At 32.0% G+C, this 20,323-nt stretch overlaps 3 protein-coding genes and 1 long non-coding RNA gene across 11 annotated transcripts; 2 read left to right on the top strand and 2 right to left on the bottom strand.

Moving 5' to 3' along the window:
- Positions 1 to 457: 457 nt before the first annotated feature.
- On the top strand, positions 458 to 12,586 carry PHRF1 (PHD and ring finger domains 1). 7 transcript variants are annotated; one of them, XM_034337148.2, is made up of 16 exons: positions 458 to 835; positions 1,934 to 2,091; positions 2,170 to 2,244; positions 2,319 to 2,388; positions 2,475 to 2,809; positions 2,885 to 3,115; positions 3,192 to 3,349; positions 3,486 to 4,023; positions 4,156 to 4,397; positions 4,626 to 5,264; positions 5,342 to 6,314; positions 6,424 to 9,648; positions 9,775 to 10,329; positions 10,464 to 10,592; positions 10,807 to 10,937; positions 11,157 to 12,586. In XM_034337148.2, exons 2-16 carry the CDS (start codon positions 1,975 to 1,977, stop codon positions 11,173 to 11,175), a joined length of 7,437 nt encoding a protein of 2,478 aa, XP_034193039.2. In that variant the 5' UTR covers positions 458 to 835; positions 1,934 to 1,974; the 3' UTR covers positions 11,176 to 12,586. The 7 variants fall into 7 exon arrangements, with proteins under 7 accessions (XP_034193039.2, XP_034193037.2, XP_034193040.2 ...); XM_034337146.2 differs by having other exon boundaries at positions 6,424 to 9,699; XM_034337149.2 differs by having other exon boundaries at positions 6,424 to 9,922; positions 10,049 to 10,329.
- LOC117610132 (uncharacterized) lies at positions 11,171 to 14,583 on the bottom strand. Its single transcript, XR_004582800.2, has 3 exons — positions 14,494 to 14,583; positions 14,223 to 14,371; positions 11,171 to 11,307 (listed from the first exon to the last, which is right to left on the bottom strand). It is a non-coding gene; the product is annotated as an uncharacterized LOC117610132 (long non-coding RNA).
- LOC117610128 (CCA tRNA nucleotidyltransferase 1, mitochondrial) lies at positions 14,579 to 17,504 on the top strand. 2 transcript variants are annotated; one of them, XM_034337150.2, is made up of 7 exons: positions 14,579 to 14,789; positions 14,900 to 15,067; positions 15,287 to 15,596; positions 15,666 to 15,942; positions 16,012 to 16,206; positions 16,274 to 16,633; positions 16,707 to 17,504. In XM_034337150.2, exons 2-7 carry the CDS (start codon positions 15,014 to 15,016, stop codon positions 16,891 to 16,893), a joined length of 1,383 nt encoding a protein of 460 aa, XP_034193041.1. In that variant the 5' UTR covers positions 14,579 to 14,789; positions 14,900 to 15,013; the 3' UTR covers positions 16,894 to 17,504. The 2 variants fall into 2 exon arrangements, with proteins under 2 accessions (XP_034193041.1, XP_034193042.1); XM_034337151.2 differs by having other exon boundaries at positions 14,579 to 14,833.
- A 68-nt stretch (positions 17,505 to 17,572) lies between these two features.
- TfIIA-L (transcription factor IIA L) lies at positions 17,573 to 20,179 on the bottom strand. The gene is made up of 7 exons (XM_034337153.2): positions 19,979 to 20,179; positions 19,129 to 19,339; positions 18,668 to 18,982; positions 18,381 to 18,583; positions 18,171 to 18,314; positions 17,995 to 18,084; positions 17,573 to 17,902 (listed from the first exon to the last, which is right to left on the bottom strand). Exons 1-7 carry the CDS (start codon positions 20,000 to 20,002, stop codon positions 17,795 to 17,797), a joined length of 1,095 nt encoding a protein of 364 aa, XP_034193044.1. The 5' UTR covers positions 20,003 to 20,179; the 3' UTR covers positions 17,573 to 17,794.
- Positions 20,180 to 20,323: the final 144 nt, after the last annotated feature.

The raw sequence follows: 20,323 nt of genomic DNA, 5'->3' as shown, positions 1-20,323 counted from the left end.
TGAATTTATATGAAAAATGTTACCAAATAGTGAAATAAATAAAATTATAGTCTTTTGCATCTGTATTCACTGATTCTGCTTTTATCGAAGACAGCCAACGCTCTTTTGTAAAGAGCGAGAAGTAGTAAAACTATGTTCCAATTTTAACAAACATAAATAAAACTGCAATATAAATAAATAAACACTTTTAAGTGGAGCAGTGTATAAGTTTGCGCCAACAAGCCCTTAATTTGATTTAATTTCAATTATATTGTTGCTGTACGTATTGAAGATTATTATATGAATTAATATATGTATATATAAATAGTAATTGTTTGATAAAAAATATAATTATATATTAAATGATTAATTTGTTGGTACTAATTAAGAATAGATATTATCGTTGTTGAAAAATTTCCTGAAGACAAATCACGCATATCATAAAATTGTAAATTAAATCTTCTGCTTTCACAAATTTCCGGCGGAAGCTAACCAAGAATTCAAGTGACCGTCTAAAAAATTTCAATGCCGTATATTTAAAAAATTTTGTGACAAAATGTTGTGATTGTACGAGTATTTCTTAAAGTAAATTATTATTTATTTTGTACGATGGATTATATAAATAACAGTTTTATGAACGATTAGTCAAACAGCAAGAAAATAACGCAACGTCGCGAACGGCGTCGGCAGCCAAAATGTCGGCAGTTTTTCAACGTTAAGCGTACCCTCTGTCAACATTTATAAATCTCCATCGAAATCAACATCGAATCAACCAGTAATTGAATCATTGATGATGAATGATCGATATTAGATCCCCATGATACAGTGAAAAATCGGAATCTTCAGAATTTCAAAGGTAAATTGACGTTTCCTAGGTTCTTCCTCGAATTGCTCGGACTTCGTCCCTTTCTCTCGATGTGATTTAGTTAAAAATGGAAAAAATTTATTGTTGAGGTTTTTCTACCGATTTGAAAGCAACGAATGTTTAAAAGAAACATCGTCAAGTCATGATGGAAAATAAAATGTTTAAGTTTAAAATATTTTTGAAGAAATGAAATTAGTGATGTGGTTATATACAGTGACTCACAAAAGTATTCCAATGAATTTTTAGTGTATAATTGAGCTGAGTTTTGTAGTATTTTTTAATAACTGTATTATCTGAATTATAATTCAAACTTCTAATTTTGTATTTATTTTAAGGTACAAGTTTGCTGTGCTATACAAATAACATTGTATTAACATTATGTATTGTAATTAGATATATAATTTATTTGTATTGTTGATTTTCCATTTATTTCAATCTGTTGTAATTTTAAATCTTGTTCTATCTATATTCATTTGTATCTTATCACGAATTTGATAATTTCAATAATATGTGTATGTATGTATGAAATTTTCATATAATTCTATTTCTTGTTACGTTAAACATAAATATGTTTTAAATGTCATATAGGGGGACCTATTCGTGTGATAATTGTAAAAATTAAAAATGTAAACATTGTAAATATTCATTGAAACTTACTCTCTGATAATGTAATGTGTTAGGTTAAATTTATATCAATTATTCTATGTGGTTTAAATTGATTATGAAGAGTAATTATAAAGAGAATTTCTATAGTATAAATAATATTATAATTATAAATTTATTTTAACTCATTTAGATATTGTAATAATCAACATAACTGATGTAAAAATATTTATAACAGTGTTCTTATATTTTATATTATTATGTGTTAATGTAAAATTAAATATTATTTTGGTAATAGTAGTAAGAAATTTTGTATTTTATATATAATACTTTTGTATTTTATGTATAAAATATTATAGCTGTAGATTAGGATATTTAAAGAATCAAGATATAACTTAAATATAAGTAATGATTAATGAAATGTAAAAAGATGATTTGAAATATGTTCAGTTATTTACAAAATTTTATGTTTTTAATTGTGCATAGGATATGTGACCGGATAGGTATGGTGTTACAAAGAAGTTAAAATGTCTAGTGATAACGATCAAATCCCTCAGTCCGGCAAACGGAGAAAATTTGTCATACACGATAGTAATGATAGCGATGAATCTATAGTGCAATCTCGTCGAAGGAAAAAGACCTCTGTATGTATAATTTCATTTAATATATATAAATGATTTTGAATTTAATGTTGTAATTAATCATTCATCCTACATTTGCAGAAAGTTATCAGTGAAGGTGAAACTAGCGATGAGGACAGTGATATTCAAAGACCCTCTCTTCGAAGACAGAGCCATGTAAATTTTGTTAACCATATTTTTAATGATTTTGTAAAGTGTGATATTAATTCAGAAATGGTTTTATTTTGCAGAGGGTCGTTATAGATGATGAAACAAATTATGAAACCAACAGTTCAGACTCTGATAAATCTAAACAATCTGGTTAGTTGATGAATATTTATTAATTAAAGATCTGTAAATTTACTACTAACAAGCGATGATTAAATCTACTACATTAATCTTTTCAGAAGAAACTAGTGGAACTTTAGAATCACAATCAGACTGTAGCAGTTCAGAGTTAGAAAAAAGATCTCTTGTTAGACGAAAGTTGCTAGGCAAATCAAGATCCAAGAAACCACCAAAAATTGTATCAGAAACAGATTCAGACAGTAACGATGAACAATTAGAGAGATGCCCAATTTGTCTACTTCCCTTTAGAAAACAGCAATTAGGCACTCCTTCTAGCTGTGAACATTGTTTTTGTTTGGAGTGTTTAATTGAGTGGAGTAAAAATATAAATACATGTCCTGTAGATCGACAAATTTTTGCAGTAATTCACGTTAGAGATAAACCTGGTGGTCAAGTATGTTGTACTATATTAAGATTATAAAATTATTTACAAAACTGATATTAATATCAATTTCTTTTGTTCTTGTAGATCATAAAATGTGTTCCAGTGGAAGTAACTCCCCGTGAAGAAGAGAGTCTAGATGATCTTACATTTTGTGAAGTGTGTCATCAAAGTGATAGGGAAGACCGTATGCTTCTTTGCGATGGTTGCGATTGTGGTTACCACTTGGAGTGTTTGAATCCTCCACTGAATGAAGTTCCTGTGGAAGAATGGTTTTGTCCAGAGTGTTCGCACAATAGTCAGAGTGATGCAGAAGCTGTAAGATTTTTACTGTACGACTTTATTTTATGATTTTGCTGAAACTTCATATATTTACTTTAATGTTCAATTCTAGGTGGAAATTGATATGGATGAAATCTCAGATTTGATGGAAGAAGCACGTAGACTTGGTGTTTCTTATGGAAGATCTCGTACCAATATGCTTCAAGATTCTCACCGGAGAATTATACCTCGTACTAGACATACAGAACGTGTTAGAGCTATTATTCGCAGGTATTAATAAAATTTCAAAAAATGTAATTTAACCCTTTTCATTAAGCATCTATGTAGAATTTCAGATGTTCACAAAAGGGTTAAATTTCACTTATTTCCCTTCCTTTAATGTACATTACAATGTATGATATTTCAGGAGAAACAGAGTGGACGATAATTTGCAAATAACTCATCATCAACTAACATTTGATCCAAACCAACCTTCTACTTCATCGGGTTTAGAGTCTTTTGGAGATAATAGTCAAAGTCGTTCTCCGAGTAATACCTCCAATTCTAGAGACCAGAATTGTTCGAACAAACATTCTAGAAAATCACACAAATCTCGAAAATACAGAAGCAGTTCAAGTGATTCTAGCGATGAAAGTATATCCGGCAAATCACAAAGAAGACTTGGTAATAAAAGTAACACTGAAGGTTCTGATAACAAAAAGACCAGAAGAAAAAGTAGCGGTAAGAAGTTTGGAAGTAATTCAAAAAAGAGTGGGAGCAGAAAGTCTGGAAGTAGACGTTCGAGAAAATCTAGAAGATCTAAGAAAGTTGCTGATCGTGGTGGCACATTATTAAGAGAAGTTAGAATTACAGAGCGTAATGAAAATGGAGAGGAAGAAGAGATTGTAACGTATGTGAAAGTGGCTTCAGTTGGGCCAAGAAAAAGAAAAACAAAACGAAGAAAGGTATTTTAATATTCCTTTCTGAAAAATTAATAAGATAAAAAATTTTTGCTACAAAAAGAAACAAATGAGTGTTGTATTTATATTTACCTTCTCAAATAAAATAAAATAAAAATACGTCTTTTCTTTTTATAGAGGAGACGGTTCAGAAGGCAAGCTAGAACTGTGTCCAGTGTTTTAGCTAATACCAAAAAAAGACTAGCAGCTTCTTTGGGTATTTGTAAGCCAGTTAAAGGTGTTCCCGCTTTATTGCCTAGTATTAAAAACCGTACAGTTTTAACGGAAAGATCCGCGTTGACTATTTCTAGATATAATGCTGGAATTTCAAGGCTTAGTTTATTTGGAGATGGTTTAAATTTGGATTACAGTCCTCCAGGGTAAATGCAGTATTATATTTTTCATTAAATAATTGAATATGGTACATAAAATTTACTCGGTATTCCCATCGCCTATAAATTTCATAATCTCATAAATTCTACTCATTAATCATAATATTCATTTTAATTAACAATAATTAATTAAGTAATGAAATTAAATATTTGCATACTAACAAATTAACATAATAAATAAGAATTGATTAAATTTTTAAAATCTACTGTTTGTAGATCAGACAGTGAAGACTATCGTGCAAGTGTTGGTCCTACAATAACCATTCAAAGACGTTCTGTGATCTCAACTCGAAGACACCTGCATCTGAAAAGTATTGCTAATCCTCAACAATCACAAATTGATCTTGTAACAAGTATTCTAAGTAATCAAGAAATTTGGCATTCAAAAAATAACAATGCAACATTGAAAGCCGATGGACTTGTTGTAAGTGAAAAACAAGAAAATTCTGATGATCTGAAAAAAGAAGAAAGAAACGCTTCTAAAACGGAAGAAACAGTTTCTATTATAGAAGACAGAATTTCTAGAACTGATGCACCGTTAGAAATATCTGGAATCAATCCAGAGTTAATTACACAAGCTCCAATGTATAACAATCCTTGTGGGGGAGGGAACAGAGGAAATTTCAGAGGTGGTTACAGAGATAACACAAGGCATAATCACGGAGGACAAAATTATGGAAGAGATACTCTACCTGGAAGCGGAAGACACGGTTACGGAGGGAGTGGAGGTAATTTTGGGAGAGATTTCGGTCCACCTGCATTTTTTAATCCAAATTTTGAACATTGTGGCCCTCCGATGTTTGGAGGTAATCCTCCGTTTAGAAATCGTAATCCACAACACTTTCGGAATGAAAGGTATTAACTATACGTTCACTCTTATGATTTATTAAAATCATACAAGAAATTTTAATCATATTTTATCAAATTCACAGATTCCGTTTCATGCCTCCAGGAAGACCTCCCTTTACTTTCGGTGAAGGTTTTGAACATCATTCCTTCCCTGAAAGGTTTGGTCGGCCTAGATCTCCCCAAGTTTCTGTTGAGCGTTCTCAAAACAATATGCCAGCAAATTTACCAGAAGATACTCCCAGAAATGAGTCCGCAGAGCATCAGTCGCAAGACAATGAAAATACTTCGGTCAGACAGGAGGAGGATTGTGATATTTATTGTGACATTGAAACAACAAAATCCGATGGAGAACTCCAGGACCAACAAAATGGTTCCATGGCTTTATTACCACCTCCTGAACCACCATCGGGTCTTCTAGATTTTGAAGAGAATTCCAGAAGTGACAAAGACAGTGATCAGGAATTAGTTATTGATGATACTCAGAAAGAAGATACTCCAAAAAACGATAAGTACGATCCTTTCTCTGTGGACAGTGATAGTGATAGTGAAACGAAGAAGAACGAAGAAGTTACAGAAGCAAAGACAGAAAGTCAGACTTTGAAAAGTGTTCCACAACCTGAAGTAGATACATCGTTTCGCTTATCAGCTTACGACGATGAAGAAGAAGAGGATTCTCAAGCAGACTGTCCAAATTTCTCGATTTATTCCTCCCAGACAATGGATGTAGCACGACATACTGAACAACAATTATCCCAGCAAATTGGTCCTCTTGAACCACCGCCGTTACCACCTTCGATTCCAGATGACGATGATGTCATTGTTGGCGATGTTCAGGCATGCGATCTTGCTGACATTCCAGAACCCTCGGATCCATACGTCGAAGCTTTACGGAAGGAAAGGCAGACTTTGAGTAAAATTCCACCAAAGAAAATTTCTCATGATAGTAGAGGGAAAATTACATTCAAAATTGGTACTAAGTTAAAGATTAATAATAGGTTGTTAGGATTACAAGAGGAAGAGAAGGACAGTGATGAGGAGAAGAAGAAAGAAGCTGAGGTAAGTAGAGCTGGAATAATATCAGAATTTTAGCTTTCACCTCTGACAGCAACTTACCCTTACGATCAATTTTAATTATGAATACCTCAACTTAATATTGTTGTTACAGCAAGCAAAAGAGGAAGAAACGTCAGTTGATCGTGAAGAAGAACGTAAGAAAATTGCCAAAAGTAAATATGAAGAAGAAATGGCATCAAAGGAGGAAGAAGAAGAAGATGACGAAGAAGAAGAAGAAGAAGAAGAAGATGAAGATGATGATGATGATGAAGAAGAAGAGAAAGAAGAAAGAGATATAGAAAAACCTTTATCCGTAGCCAATGTCTCTGACTTCCAGGAAAAAGACATAAACGAGGAACAAACGGAAAAAGAGTGGCCAGAAGTATCTAAAGCCGACACCATAGAAACTAGTTCCAACGGAGTCGTTTCAGCAGAAATAATTGAGTTATCTCCAAAAAATATAAGGAACAAATTAAACAGTGAATACGTATCAGAAGAAGATGATTCTGAACTTCACAAGACACTAACACTTGATGAAGAAAGTTCAACAAAGATTTCAAAAATGGAAGAGAAGCATGATGATGCAAAAATCAAAGATCTTGATGATTTGGAGAGTGAAAAAGATGACAAAGAAAAGTGTCATATTGAAGAAGAAGAAGAAGAAGAAGAAGAAGAAGAAGAAGAAGAAGAGGATGAAGACGAAGACGACGATGAGGAGGACGAAGAGGACGAAGAAGAAGAGGAGGAGGAGGAGGAGGAAGAAATTTCAATGGGAAGATTCCCTATCGAGAAAGACAAATCGGATAAGAAAAGCCCAATCGAAGAAGATACTAAACAAATATGGGAATCTGATGGAGCTTACACCCCTTGTAAAGATGAACTTCCTCTAAGAGAATCAAAATCCTCTTCCGAACAATTATCACAAATTGAAAGCGGGTTAGAACCGATCACTCCAACAAAGGATAAACCTGATGACTTGGATAGCTGTAGAACTCCTGTAGACTATAACGCTTTAGGCACAGAAGCAATTTCAGAGACGGATGAAGCAATTAATTTTGAAGATGAACTCACTTTACTGAGTCTACGGAAGGAGAAAGAAATGGAGGATGGAGAGATCGTCGAAGAGAAAAGTACAATAGATGGTGAGAAAGCAGAAACTGATAAAGAGGACGATAAAAAACGTAAGAAGAAGGAAAAGAAGGAAAAGAATAAGGAGACAGAAAAGAACAAAGAAAATATTGCTTCGGAGAACCAAGTAGCATGGAAAAAGCTTTCAAAGAGTACAAAAGAGAGATCTTATAGGGATAAAGAAAAGCGATCAAAATCAAAGGAGAAAGAGAAACCGAAGAAGAAGAAGGAAGTGGTTAAGAAAAAAGAAAAAAGGAAAGAATTGCCTAGGTATGATGTTAGGAAAATAGTTGCGGAAAGGCCTTCGAGACCAAGAAAAGATGAATATGGAAGGGATATTAGAGAGAAATCGAGACAGAGAAGTAGATCTAGAAGCTGTTCATCCAAGCGTTCCAGATCATATTCGAAACTGCGATCCAGAAGTAGATCCAGAACAAGATTGCAAAGATCCTGGTCAAGAGATCGTAGATCATACTCGAAATCTCTTTCCAGAAGAAGATCCCTTTCCAGAGGGCGACGTAAATCGCCCAAAAGGAGATCAACTTCCAGAAAGAGATCTCCTTCAAGGAAACGATCCCTTTCTAGAAGAAGATCCAGATCAGTTTCCAGGAAAAAGAGATCTCTGTCAAGAAGGAGATCCAGAAGATCAATCTCAAGGTCTAGAAGATCCCTTTCAAGATCCAGACAGAGAAGATCTCTATCAAGATCCAGAAGATCCTTGTCTAGATCCCGTGACAGACGTAAGGATAAGAAAAAATATAAATCTAGAAGTAGATCAAGGAATCGAAAGAGATCCCGGTCAAAGTCACCCAGAAAATCTTCAAAATCGAAAGAAAGGAAACATTCGAAGCGAAAGGCGCAAAGTAGATCAAGATCGAAAGGAGGATCTTGTTCCAGAAATTGGGAGCAAGTTGATAAAATAGTGGAGCAAGATTTCTCGAGAGAAAGAGAGGAAAGGGAGTCCTGGAGTGCTCAATGGACGCCATCGTGGTCAAGATCAAGATCAAAAACACCGCCTCACGTACCACAGGATGCAATTGCATCTAGAGAGTGGTCCCCGATGCTGGAGAATGTTGCAGTTCCTCCCAAAAATTTAACTGTTATTCTAACAAATAAGGAAGCAATTAAAAAGAAGAAAAAGGAAAGGAGAAAGGAAAGTAAGAAAGGGAAGGATGAAAAGAAGAGAAAAGGAAAGAGGAATAGAACTCCGCCGCCATCGAAGGAGGTGTTTGCTAGCGGGGATAATATTTTGGTCAGCGTATGTTTCAACAAAGATAATGAAAATGATCAGCCAGGGGTTCCAGAACTTCCAGAAACAATTCCTTTGATTCCTCCTTTAAAAAGACGTCGTAGAGAATCTCTACAAGCAGATCCTCCGAAGCGTTCAAAGAAAGAAAAATCAAAGGATAAACGTTCCAAATCCCCGAAACCTAAAAAGGATAAAAAGAAGAAATCAAAAGCTGCTGAAATAGCAGCGACAAAGAAACCAGTAGCTGTGATTGATTTGGACCAGTCTCCGTTCAGAGAACAGACTCCATCGCCAAGAGATGTGATAGTTCTCAGCGATGATGATGACAAACAAATTCAACAAACTACACCGGATCAATGTCAACCTTCTCAGAATTCTCCTCCACGAGAACAATTTGTTTCTCAAGGTCCTAAGACGCCCCCTGAGCCACAGATAAAATTCTCAATAAATAAACAAACTAATAACTTAAGACCATCCATGTTAAATCCATTATTAGACGAGGAGGAAGAAGAAGAGATGGATGAGAGAGTTGAAGAAGAGTTAGAAATGAGAGCGCAAGAGGAGTTGGAATTAAGATTGAAAATTGGACCAAACACTCCTCCTGAGCCTCCGACTTCTCCTCCTACTAGTCCAGACGCTTACGATCCATTTGATCCAACAAAATCTAGATCGCCAACACCTGATGCCAGTCAGGAAGCAAATTCCAGCGATGAAAGAAGAAGGTCTCCAAGAAAACATGATTCTGTGGATGGAAATATTCTTGATATCGAAGAGGAAAATATACAAATGCCCCAGGAGAGACAGAGTCAAGAGAAGCAACTGGAGAAACCTAAGATTATTTCTATGGTGACCATCAAGAGAGCTTCTCCGCAGAGAGATGATGCGAATGAAAATGATAATAATAAGGACATTGCTGTTTCGACTGGGAATCTAGAGCCACAACAGAACCAACAACAGAATGTACAGAATCAGAGTAATCCTTTTGCAGTGATGAATCCTGTACTAGCTACGGTAGCTGCAGCAGTGCAAAGAAGTGGTGTATTTAATACGTCAAATTCAAACAATAGTCAACGTAATTTGTTACAGCCAAATAGAATCTCACCGAGTAATCAGCAGAAGCAGCGTTCAGGAGATCGTTCTCAAGCATCTACGGGGTTCACGAATGCTGGAAAACAAAGAGGTTCAAAATCCGGACAGACAACAAAAACAAATGGACAGAATGGGAATGATGCAGGTACGGAAACTACAGACAATGTGGATATGTCTTCTCCTTATTCCCCTGGATCAACTCTTAGCGATGGTATGTTTGATCCACCAAGTCCTACGAATTATAATAATTCACCTGGAGCTGGAACAGCAGGCGGTGGTGGAACAGGACCTGTTAGTAGTTCTCAGACTACGAAAAATAGCAGTTCGAAAACAACAAAAACTGCCGAAAAGAAGGATGCTTTTGATGCACTGTTTGGTGCTGCGCCGGTTACAAAGACTGCTACTAGCAAACCAAGTAAAACAAAGAAGTCTGAAAAGGATAAAAAGAAAAAGTCCACGAATCCTAAAGTAGGTGTTAGAATGGATGAGAATCAGCTTCAGATATTAGATGATCTTCCAAGTTCTGCCGTGGAAATGCAAGTCAAGGATAAGGTTTGGTTTTCATACAAATTTATCATAATTTCAGTTCTAAAATATTTTTACGTTTTTCTATAATATAATCATCATTCACTTATGCTTAGAAATCATTCAAAGTTTACTTTAAATTATTTTGTATTTTTATGTAGTTCCTAAAGAAATTAAATCGTCAAGAACGAGTGGTGGAAGAAGTGAAATTGGTCCTGAAGCCCCATTATACAAAGAAACATGTTACAAAAGAAGAGTACAAGGATATTATGCGTAAAGCAGTACCCAAGGTAAAAAATATAAATATTCATTACGTTATTGTAGAATATGTATACGTATATGTTAGAAGTACTCTGTACTAATTAGGCTCGTGTAAGATTAGGGGGTCAGTCGATGTGTGGCAGTACCCCCTCTTATCCCTGTGCCACCCCGTGAGACTTTTTCTGATCGGTGGAGAGATGATTATTTTTATAAATGCTATTTGTTTTTATGTTTTTACATTAGATATGTCACAATAAGACGGGAGAGATCAATCCGAAGAAGATTGCCCATTTAATAGAAGCTTACGTTAGAAAATGCCGAAGTAGTAAAAAGAAAACTACTGACAGTTCCTCTGCGAAGGCCTCTAAACCCGCGTAAGTATTTTTTTTTTATAATTCGATGCTTTTCTCATTTTTTAATTCAAGATTTTCAAAAAGTCATATTCTCCAGCCACTTCAAATACACAGAAACGCGGGAAAACATGCAAATTTAAAATAGTAAATTTAGAAAAGTTTATCTTTTTTTTTTCTTTAACGTCATTTTGATTAGATACATAGTTACAATTGAAATAACTTGAAATTTATTTGTTATAGAAAAATTTTGTGGAGTTGATCACGAGTCAGCTAGGTGTCTGTTCAATTCCCTTCAATTTTGTAGTTCAGACGATCGTCGTGCTCGATAAGCGGTGAGTGAGCTTCGAGACAGCTAGTCTCCTCTTCGATGATGCGATGTATCTTATATTCTCTGTAAATACGTAATTAATTCATTGATTGGTCGGTTGATTGATTGATTGATTGATTGATCGGTTAACTTCTAAGAATACCATTGATTATTTATATAAACGATATCCTTTTTCTCATCAGAAAGTGTAAGTGTCTCTACGGAAGATCCATTATTTTTACACAACAATGTATTCTCCTTTTTTTTGTTTTTCTTAAAAAAATCAAGTTTTACTACTATGTTCACATCTAGTGAAATTTGTTAGAATTTGTGATCTTTGTTAAGATATATCAAGTGTAAGAAGAGATCAACGTGGATAATTTGTGTTCATTAAAAGTGTTTCAAATTAATATATATATATATTTTTTTTTTTTTTCAAATCACACATTTACTTTTTACAAGTTATTGAAAACGTGACGAAAGAACATGACTGAATTTTGTATTAAATTTTTTATGTGCAGTATATTATTAAAAAAACTGTCAAATAATAAAAATTGTGTAATTAGATTTTCTGAAAAAAACAAAAAAAGAAAAAAAAGAAATATGTAAATTTTATAAGAACAATATTTACATACACTGGTTGTTCATATTAATAAGTAATTGATATTTTAACAATTATTTATTCAATTAGTTAGCTCTTATTTAGTAATTTTTATTTCTAATAAAGAGAAAAACATTGATATTTAATGATTGTTGTATTTATAATACATGGAGATGCATGCATCACAAACGAACACTTGGCTTTTCCGCAGAGACTCGTCATTCTCATATTTCTTAATGCACATGTAAAAATGCTTAAATCCCGCGTTTCAGACATATATATTGTAATTTCATTCTTTCTATAGAGTTGGACATTATTCGAATAAACTGCTGTTATTATTATATCCTTATTATCATTAATACTATCTACTATTTTATTGTTATTAAAACTATTGTATGTATTATTAATATATAGCTAATTATTTTAATGGATTCCAAAGTAACTTTTTATTTATTTTTAAGTTTATCCACTGATCTGTTTGAATGAATGAAATGATGTTCGAATAAACATTACAGTTTAAAGCAAAATTGAGTGAATGTTCAACAAATATAAAAATTAAATTTAAAAAAAATTTAATTATGAAATTTAGTAACAAGGCACAATCCAGAACAATTAATAAGCAGCAAAATTAAAATATGTATATTATAAATTTTCCATAAACGGTTTTCTAATAAAATTGATAAAGGAACGTATATGAATAAAGTGCTAAATAAATAAGTACTTTATTCGTAGATTCTTATTCGAATAAAAATTGTCCAACTCTAGGTGTTGTATAGCCATAAAATATGTATGAATGTGTGCAAGATAGAATGAATGAAACTTAATTTTAAGACATAGATTTTGTCTCGTGAAATTGTAAAGTAAGAATCTTTGAAAGTGTAGATGCTACCCAAATTTGATTGGCCAGAATTTGTCCAGTCGTATTCCAATGATGGCCAACTATATTTCTTTAAAATATTGAACGGATGATGTTCGATTCTTTTCACGAGTAAACATAGTTGCAGTCTTTTTTAAGTTTGAATTAATGAAAAACTTTGTTTATTAACACTACAATACGCAATGTTTAATTATAATTAATAACTGCATTACATTATATTGTACTTAAGTTCTAATTTATCCCTCAAAGGTTAAACAAGTTCATTGAAAACATAAATTAAAAGAAATGTGATTTTTAAACTCAATTTTAAAAATAATTATTGAATATGATACAAAAATCAATAAACAAGTATAAAGAAATTCCCATGCCCTATGACCTACTTAATTTGTCCATGATCATTATCAGGAGTGTTGATTACTGCCGTTTACATGGCTTTTTATAATACTAGAACGATGTTGAATATTATTAGATTAGATACATTATAATAATATTCGAGAAAAGAAATTGATTTTTAATTGAATCAATTATTTTCTGAGATTAAACAGATTTCGTACATATACAACTGGTTTGTTATTCATAAATATCTATTTAAATAGATCATTTAATAGTCTATCTAATTAGTAGTCTAATTACATCGATGAAATTAATAGTACAGGATAATATGTATGTATTTTCTAGTTGAATTCACCTTTCTCTATGTACTTTCTTCCTGTTTTACTCTATAATATTTATTATGTTATATTACACATTATTTATAAACTCCGTGCTGAAGTAATTTATTAAACAATATTCGATTCAGTTAGAATACTTATGCGTAAGATTAATAATTAAATGAAAATAATCAGATGTATGGAATTTAAATTTAAAAGTAATCCATAATCGCGCCCACACTCCCATTTCCTGGAAAAAAAGATGGCGCTAGCACAAGCATTTGACGAAGGTAGTAATTGTATATAAGTTTCACAGGTATTCGAAAGTAATATGGGCACAGATTTGTGATGATGTATAAAATGAAAATTAAAGCAGTTATTTAAAAATAAGAAATATGCATCAACATTATACATATATTAAACGTTAAAGAATCGAACAAAAAATATCCCTAGGTCAGTAAATTTTGATACGTTTTGTCCTAATAAATTAAACAATTAGGATGTGAAAAAGAAAAATTGAACTTAAACCGATGATATTCAAAAACCGGGAAATCACAAACGCAGTTTGTAAAATTAGGCGCGAATAATAAATGTGTGTGTCTGTGTATGCGTGTAAAATTTTTTGTACTAAATAATAATGTATATACAATGAAGGGAGAAATAAAGAATTTATTATTATCGAAGAAATTACAGTTAAACTATTTGTTTTGTAATTTAATATTTTATTCAGAATTAAATTCTCAGCTTATTTTCGTCAGTGACTAGAAATACAAAAGACTGGACATGCCTTCAGGGGGTCCCAGACACCCCCAAGTGAAATTAGATCTCCGTGTACTATTAAAGCTTTAAATCAAGTGTGAAGATATTTTACCTGTATATTTGAGAACGTAGGATCATTTAGCAGCCTTGGAAATGCCCAAAAGTTCCTTTTTTCGCCAAAAAACGAAATATTTCGTATTTCGTTCTACAAAGTATTCCAACGGGGAAACACTGTCGCCCTCTATCAGGAAGCCGCTGAAACTACTCGACAGATTATCGACTGCAAGCGGAGGATTTTATACTCTTGCAGTCGATAAGTTGTCGAGTACTTTTCGCGGCCTCCCGATAGTCGGCGCTAGTGTTCCCCTGTTGAAAAAACCTACCGGTAAATTGTTGAGTAGTTTGCGCCATTTTTGTATAGATGGCGTTGCAATCGAAGATGAGAGCATACCCTCCTCCCTTCTCGACGCCGGGAGGCCGACTGATGCGCTTCGGCGCCAAGCGGTTAATATATAGTCGAATTTCTGATCAGCCTACCGACCATAAATTAGTAAATTAGTCAATAATAAATAAAAGGGATGGCAGCTCAAGCACTATAAGAAGGATAAACTAACATACTTTGAGTTATTTATAGCAATTTAATTAATAATTTGTAGTGTATATTTACAGTTCAAATAAAGTAAGAACATCCGTTCATATGGAGATAAAACTAATTTTTATGTAGTAAATACAAAAATAATATCAAAAAATTATTACAAAAATACGAATTCTCACAGCAATTGATTTCAGGATGCATTAACAGGAAAGTTGAAAACTGGATATTATTTTGGCAATATTCGGATGTGTTTATTGAATAATTAGAATTGTTATTTAAATATAAGATTTAAAAATATGTTTTAAGCAATGTTAAAGGTTTTTCGTTACGTGAATTTCTCTACTTCAAATCAATTTTTTCGGGTAAGCAGGAAGCATTTCTTCCAAAATTTTAGGTTAAGTTTTCAGAACTGAAATTATTTAAATTATAAGTTTGATTTTATTAAATTAATTATTTTAATTGTATCGATTCTTAATTATAATTGTTTAAATTTGCGAATGTCAATTATTGTTAGGATAATTTTCCGTCGTGTTTATGTACTACAGATTGAAAGTAATTTTATAATTGTGTTTTTTTAAAAGGGCCATCGAACGTGGCAAAAAGTCATAATGAAGGATGAAGTGATGCCACCAAGTAGATTAGATCCAGTGATTACAAAATTAGATAATGCATTATTTCACTCTTTATTTACATCTGAACTTAACACCTTGGCACAATTGTTTAAAAAACGTAATTATGAACTAAGGATTGCTGGTGGTGCTGTCAGAGATATTTTGATGGGTATAAAACCAAAAGATTTAGATTTTGCAACAGATGCTACTCCACAAGAAATGAAAAGTATGTTCATAGAAGAAGATGTTCGGTTGATTAATACTAATGGAGAAAAACATGGTAAATTGAAATCTGTTACACTGTGCTTACACTTATCGAAGATAATTGAATTCATTACACATTTTTAAGGTACAATTACACCAAGAATAAATGATAAAGAAAATTTTGAAGTAACTACACTCAGAATTGACACAGCTACTGATGGTAGACATGCAAAAGTTGAATTTACTAAAGATTGGAAATTAGATGCTCTTCGTAGAGATCTTACAATAAATTCCATGTTTCTTGATCTCGAAGGAAGAATATATGATTATTTCTTTGGCTATGATGATTTGCAGAATAGAAAAGTGGTTTTTGTTGGAAATGCATCATTGAGAATTAGAGAAGACTATCTTAGAATCTTAAGGTATTTCTTAAATAATGAATACAGTTTACTTGTTAATATTTTGAATATTGAAATTGTCCTCTTTCACAGGTACTTTCGCTTTTATGGAAGAATTGCAGAACACCCTGACTTACACGATGAAAAAACAATAACAGCGATCAAAGAAAACATACAAGGGTTACAAAATATATCTGGAGAAAGAATCTGGAGTGAATGGTCGAAGATTCTTAGTGGAAATTTTGTGAAAGAGATAACTTTAAAAATGTTGGAATGTGGTATTGCTAGGTAAATCTTAAGTTAATAATTATGGTAATTTGATTATAATTTTACTATCACAATTATATTTTTTCAGATACGTTGGTCTTCCAGAAAATTTAAATGTAAAAAATTTTGAAATTCTCTGTGAAGCAGCTAAGAAAAATAATATTTCTTTCCACCCAGTTTCATTTCTTGGCGTGATGTTAAGCAACTCGGATGAAGTACTACAACTGCATAACAGATTAAAGTTTTCTGCATATGATAGAGATTTAGCGTATTTTTTAATTCGATGTTGGAACGAAAATCCACCAATAGATGCTTTGAAGTTTTATAAAAAAATGCTTGTTCATTGGAAAGGGAGCATTAATGTTGCAAAAAATTATGTTTGCGAATTATTAAAGTGCAAACAGCAGTTTAGTCTTGCTGAAGAAGTGGAAAAAACAGTGATACCTAGGTATTAAGAAAAAATTAGAAATTGAAACATTGTAACTTTAACATTCTATTGTAATCAACATAATTATTTTTAGATTTCCGGTTAGTGGAAACTCATTGAAAGAACACGTTAAAACGGCAAGGATGATAGGTATTGTTATCAAAGAATTGAAAGATATTTGGTTAGATAAAGATTTCAAATTGACCGCTGAAGAATTGCTTCAAGAAGTTCCACGAATTGTCAGTGAATTAGAAGATAAATGTTGCTATCAAAAAGGTTAAAATTTTTACTCAAGGAAATAAAATTTTTACCAAAATCGTATGGTATTTTTTGTGCATTTTAATATTTTAGAATTTCATAATATATTAGTAATATACATTCCTAGTAAATTCGTAAGTATTTATTAAAAATTTGTGGATATCGTCAAAATGCATGTTGACTAATTGCAAGTATTTTTAAAAATCCCAATAATTTCTGAATAATAAAACTATTTATAATTAAAAATTACTATTATGTCTGTAAAAAGAATGAAAAAGAGAAAAAATAATTATACATTATTAACAATGTATAATATAGAAAACATTCTGTATTAAGGTTTTTAACAGTATAAGACACATTTATTTTTAAGAGCATCACATATTTATAGTAAATTGCAATTCCTTAAAATCTATTTACACGGTAAGTTGATAATGTGAAAGAATATTCGCAAGGAAACTCTATCTTCAAAAGAGTCGCGTCGTTATTTAACATTAGATTATGCACTGAAACCTTCGTTATTCCTTAAATTATATCAATTTTAAATATCGTAAATCTATTTTACTTCCAAATATGGAAGTTCTTTTATTTCAATAACTAAAATCCTATTAAATCACAAAACAAAACCTACTAACAACATGTAGAAACGTAATTTTTTCTTTGTAATTTAAATCTAATTATTTGTTTATAAATATTTAGAATAATTAGGTTCCAGTGCATACTTGATCTGTAAAATAAAATTCTAATCGAACCTAAACAAGCTTTAAAAGCAACTTGAAAATAACAGTCAACTCATCCTTTTTTTATACAATTTTGCTCAAAAGAAAACTAACTTTTCCTTAGGAACACCTTTAGAAACAAAATGTTACACCAATTTCATGTGAACACATTATCAGGTTGATTTTTTATAATTCTATGTATTTACTTTTACCACTCCGCATCACCATTCATTTTCTGAAAAACATAATCCTTACCACTGAGGTTCATTATACCGTCTTTGAGGTAGAATTTCCACTTATTTCTACTCCTTGTTATCTAAAAATTGTTCATTAAATTGTTCGTTACACAGTGGACATTAAATAGAAAGTGAATTAATTTATAAAGAAAACGATAAAATTAATAAATACCTTATCATATTGACAAACAACTACATTTTCAGTATCAAAAAGATCTGTTGGATCGTCATCCGTTACGTCATCTTCCGAATTTAATGGTTCCTGAAAATTGAAAACCATATATCAAAAAAGAAATTTTTAATTTGTTAATAAAGATTTAGAAAGCTGAAATAAAACATTTTAAATACTTCTTCTCTTGTAGCAGCTTCATCATTTTCCTCTTCTTCTTTATCATCAAGATCTTCTTCTTCATCTTCATTATCTTCCTCTTCTTCCTCTTCATCATCATCTGACGAATCTCCAAGAGGACCATCTAACTGTGCTATGTTATTCTGTAACAAAGATAAGAATTAATTTCCACTTACAAAAACAAAAGAAAAGACTATGTAATGATATACCTGACTTTGAACAGGCCGTTGAGAGACATTATTGGCACTTTGTGTAACTACTTGAAGAGGCTGACTAACTTGAAGTGGAGCTAATGCCTGACCCTGAAGCGTGGAATTGACATGCTGCTGGAGCAATGTACAAGCCAGGTTAGCTGGTAATCCCATTGCAGCTGAAATAACTGGGCCCGTCAGAATTGTATGCAATTGATTACCTGAACACAAATTATTACAATTAAATTTCAATGGCATTAACACTTGTGCACATCAACATTAGTATATATTAAATTATTATATACCTTGAATTGCCGACGCCGGAACCTGTATAGTTAAAACTCTTTGCTGAGCATCTGGTACACCTGTTTGTGGTGGCAATGTTATTTGAATAGGTACTTGTCGGTCCATCACTGCTGACGTAGATGTGACTAACTGCTGCACCGGTGCACCAGCATGCTGTTGTATACCAGTTGTAGTCGAATGGCATTGTGTTTGTGTTTGTGTCTGCTGAGGAGCCTGTTGTTGTTGTGGTTGTTGCTGCTGCTGTTGTTGTGTTGTTTGTTGCGGAGCTGAATTTCCTCCTGATTGTTGTAAAAAGTGGTTTCCCATATTTACTCCTGAAAAATGGAGACTGCATTATACTTGTCGAGATTACTCATTTATATTAACTTCAATTATACTTTTAATTTTTTATAGATTTAATAATATACAAATTAATTTGCTACTAATACATTTTTCTTATTTATGGATATAAGATAATTACCTTTATTAACAGGCACAGTTTTGTGTGTATTTATTTGAGGCACCTGAGGCTCTGGGGGATCTGGATTTAGTTCGACTGCTTTACTAGACATTAATTTGGTTTCCCATATTTGTTTGAGCTCCTGTAGTACTTGTTCATCTACACCTTCATCTATGAATGATTCTCTTACACCCGATATAACATCCTCTATCACAGTATTGTATAGTTTTAGCTGTAATCAATATATATTTTACTTTATAATGAAGCTCTTTAAATTTAGGATTTAAATTAATTTATTTATTGTACAATTTTACATTCATTTCATTACATTTATATTTACTTTGTATCTAGAAAACATAACAGGGTAACCTAGTGTATTTAAAAAATTTAATATTTTAAAATAATATAGTTCATAAACTTATTTAATATTTTAATATATTGTATTTCTACAGGCATTGTTTCTTTTATTATATTTAAAACAAATTCTAACTCCTATTAATACAATTTGTACAGTCATTATTGTTTGGGATTTATTTAAATAAAATAGTGATTACAATTAACGAAGTATAACAATGTTTTGAAAAAAGAATTAAAAAAATGATTCAAGGAAAGTTGTAAGAAATGTTATTCGTTTTTTATCGACGAAATTCTAAAAACATATTATAAATTAGTAACCTATAATAATTAAAATTTCATTGATGATATATAAATTTAATGTGGAAAGTTTTGTCTGAATCAAAGATGAGAATAACAAATGTAATGGTAATAACATAAAAAAAAACAGTGATAAAAATCATCATCGTCATCATGATGGTTATAATTAACTGTTTCTTTTATCAGTATCTACCTTTTATTCATACTTATTACTCACCACACTTGTCTGACTGAGGGCCATTGCAAGGATAATTCGTATTGTCTAATTAAAAGAACAATATGAACAATCCAACGAATAAATCAGCCCCAGTTCAGAAGCCGATTCGTCGTAGCATCGCTCTTTTATATACTGTGGACACGTCTCCCATTCCACCTGACTCTAACGTGAATCGAGAACAGCCATTTCCATTTCAAAGAAAATCAAAGTATCCAACCTTAACAAACGAAAATTTTATCAATTAGGAAATATGATTGGCCATTGGAGAAAAGAAGTATATAGAATGTGGGGAGTAGTAATGAAATATTATAATATGTATGTAATGTGTTTAGCAAGTGATTGTTA

Source organism: Osmia lignaria, chromosome 12, assembly GCF_051020975.1.
Source record: "Osmia lignaria lignaria isolate PbOS001 chromosome 12, iyOsmLign1, whole genome shotgun sequence".
Taxonomy (NCBI): domain Eukaryota; kingdom Metazoa; phylum Arthropoda; class Insecta; order Hymenoptera; family Megachilidae; genus Osmia; species Osmia lignaria.
Note: the sequence above shows the minus strand (reverse complement) of the source record. Positions and strands in the feature narration are given on the sequence as shown.

Coding starts and splice junctions, on each gene's coding strand:
- TfIIA-L (XM_034337153.2), bottom strand. CDS start 20,002: ATGGCCCTCAGTCAGACAAGTGTG. Junction 18,983..19,128: donor AACTGTGCCTGTTAATAAAG/GTAATTATCTTA, acceptor TCCATTTTTCAG/GAGTAAATATGGGAAACCAC. Junction 17,903..17,994: donor TTGTTTGTCAATATGATAAG/GTATTTATTAAT, acceptor AACAATTTTTAG/ATAACAAGGAGTAGAAATAA.
- LOC117610128 (XM_034337150.2), top strand. CDS start 15,014: ATGTTAAAGGTTTTTCGTTACGTGAATTTCTCTACTTCAAATCAATTT. Junction 15,068..15,286: donor CTTCAAATCAATTTTTTCGG/GTAAGCAGGAAG, acceptor TTTTTTTAAAAG/GGCCATCGAACGTGGCAAAA. Junction 15,597..15,665: donor TACTAATGGAGAAAAACATG/GTAAATTGAAAT, acceptor CACATTTTTAAG/GTACAATTACACCAAGAATA.
- PHRF1 (XM_034337143.2), top strand. CDS start 1,975: ATGTCTAGTGATAACGATCAAATCCCTCAGTCCGGCAAACGGAGAAAA. Junction 2,092..2,169: donor GTCGAAGGAAAAAGACCTCT/GTATGTATAATT, acceptor CTACATTTGCAG/AAAGTTATCAGTGAAGGTGA. Junction 4,398..4,625: donor TTGGATTACAGTCCTCCAGG/GTAAATGCAGTA, acceptor TACTGTTTGTAG/ATCAGACAGTGAAGACTATC.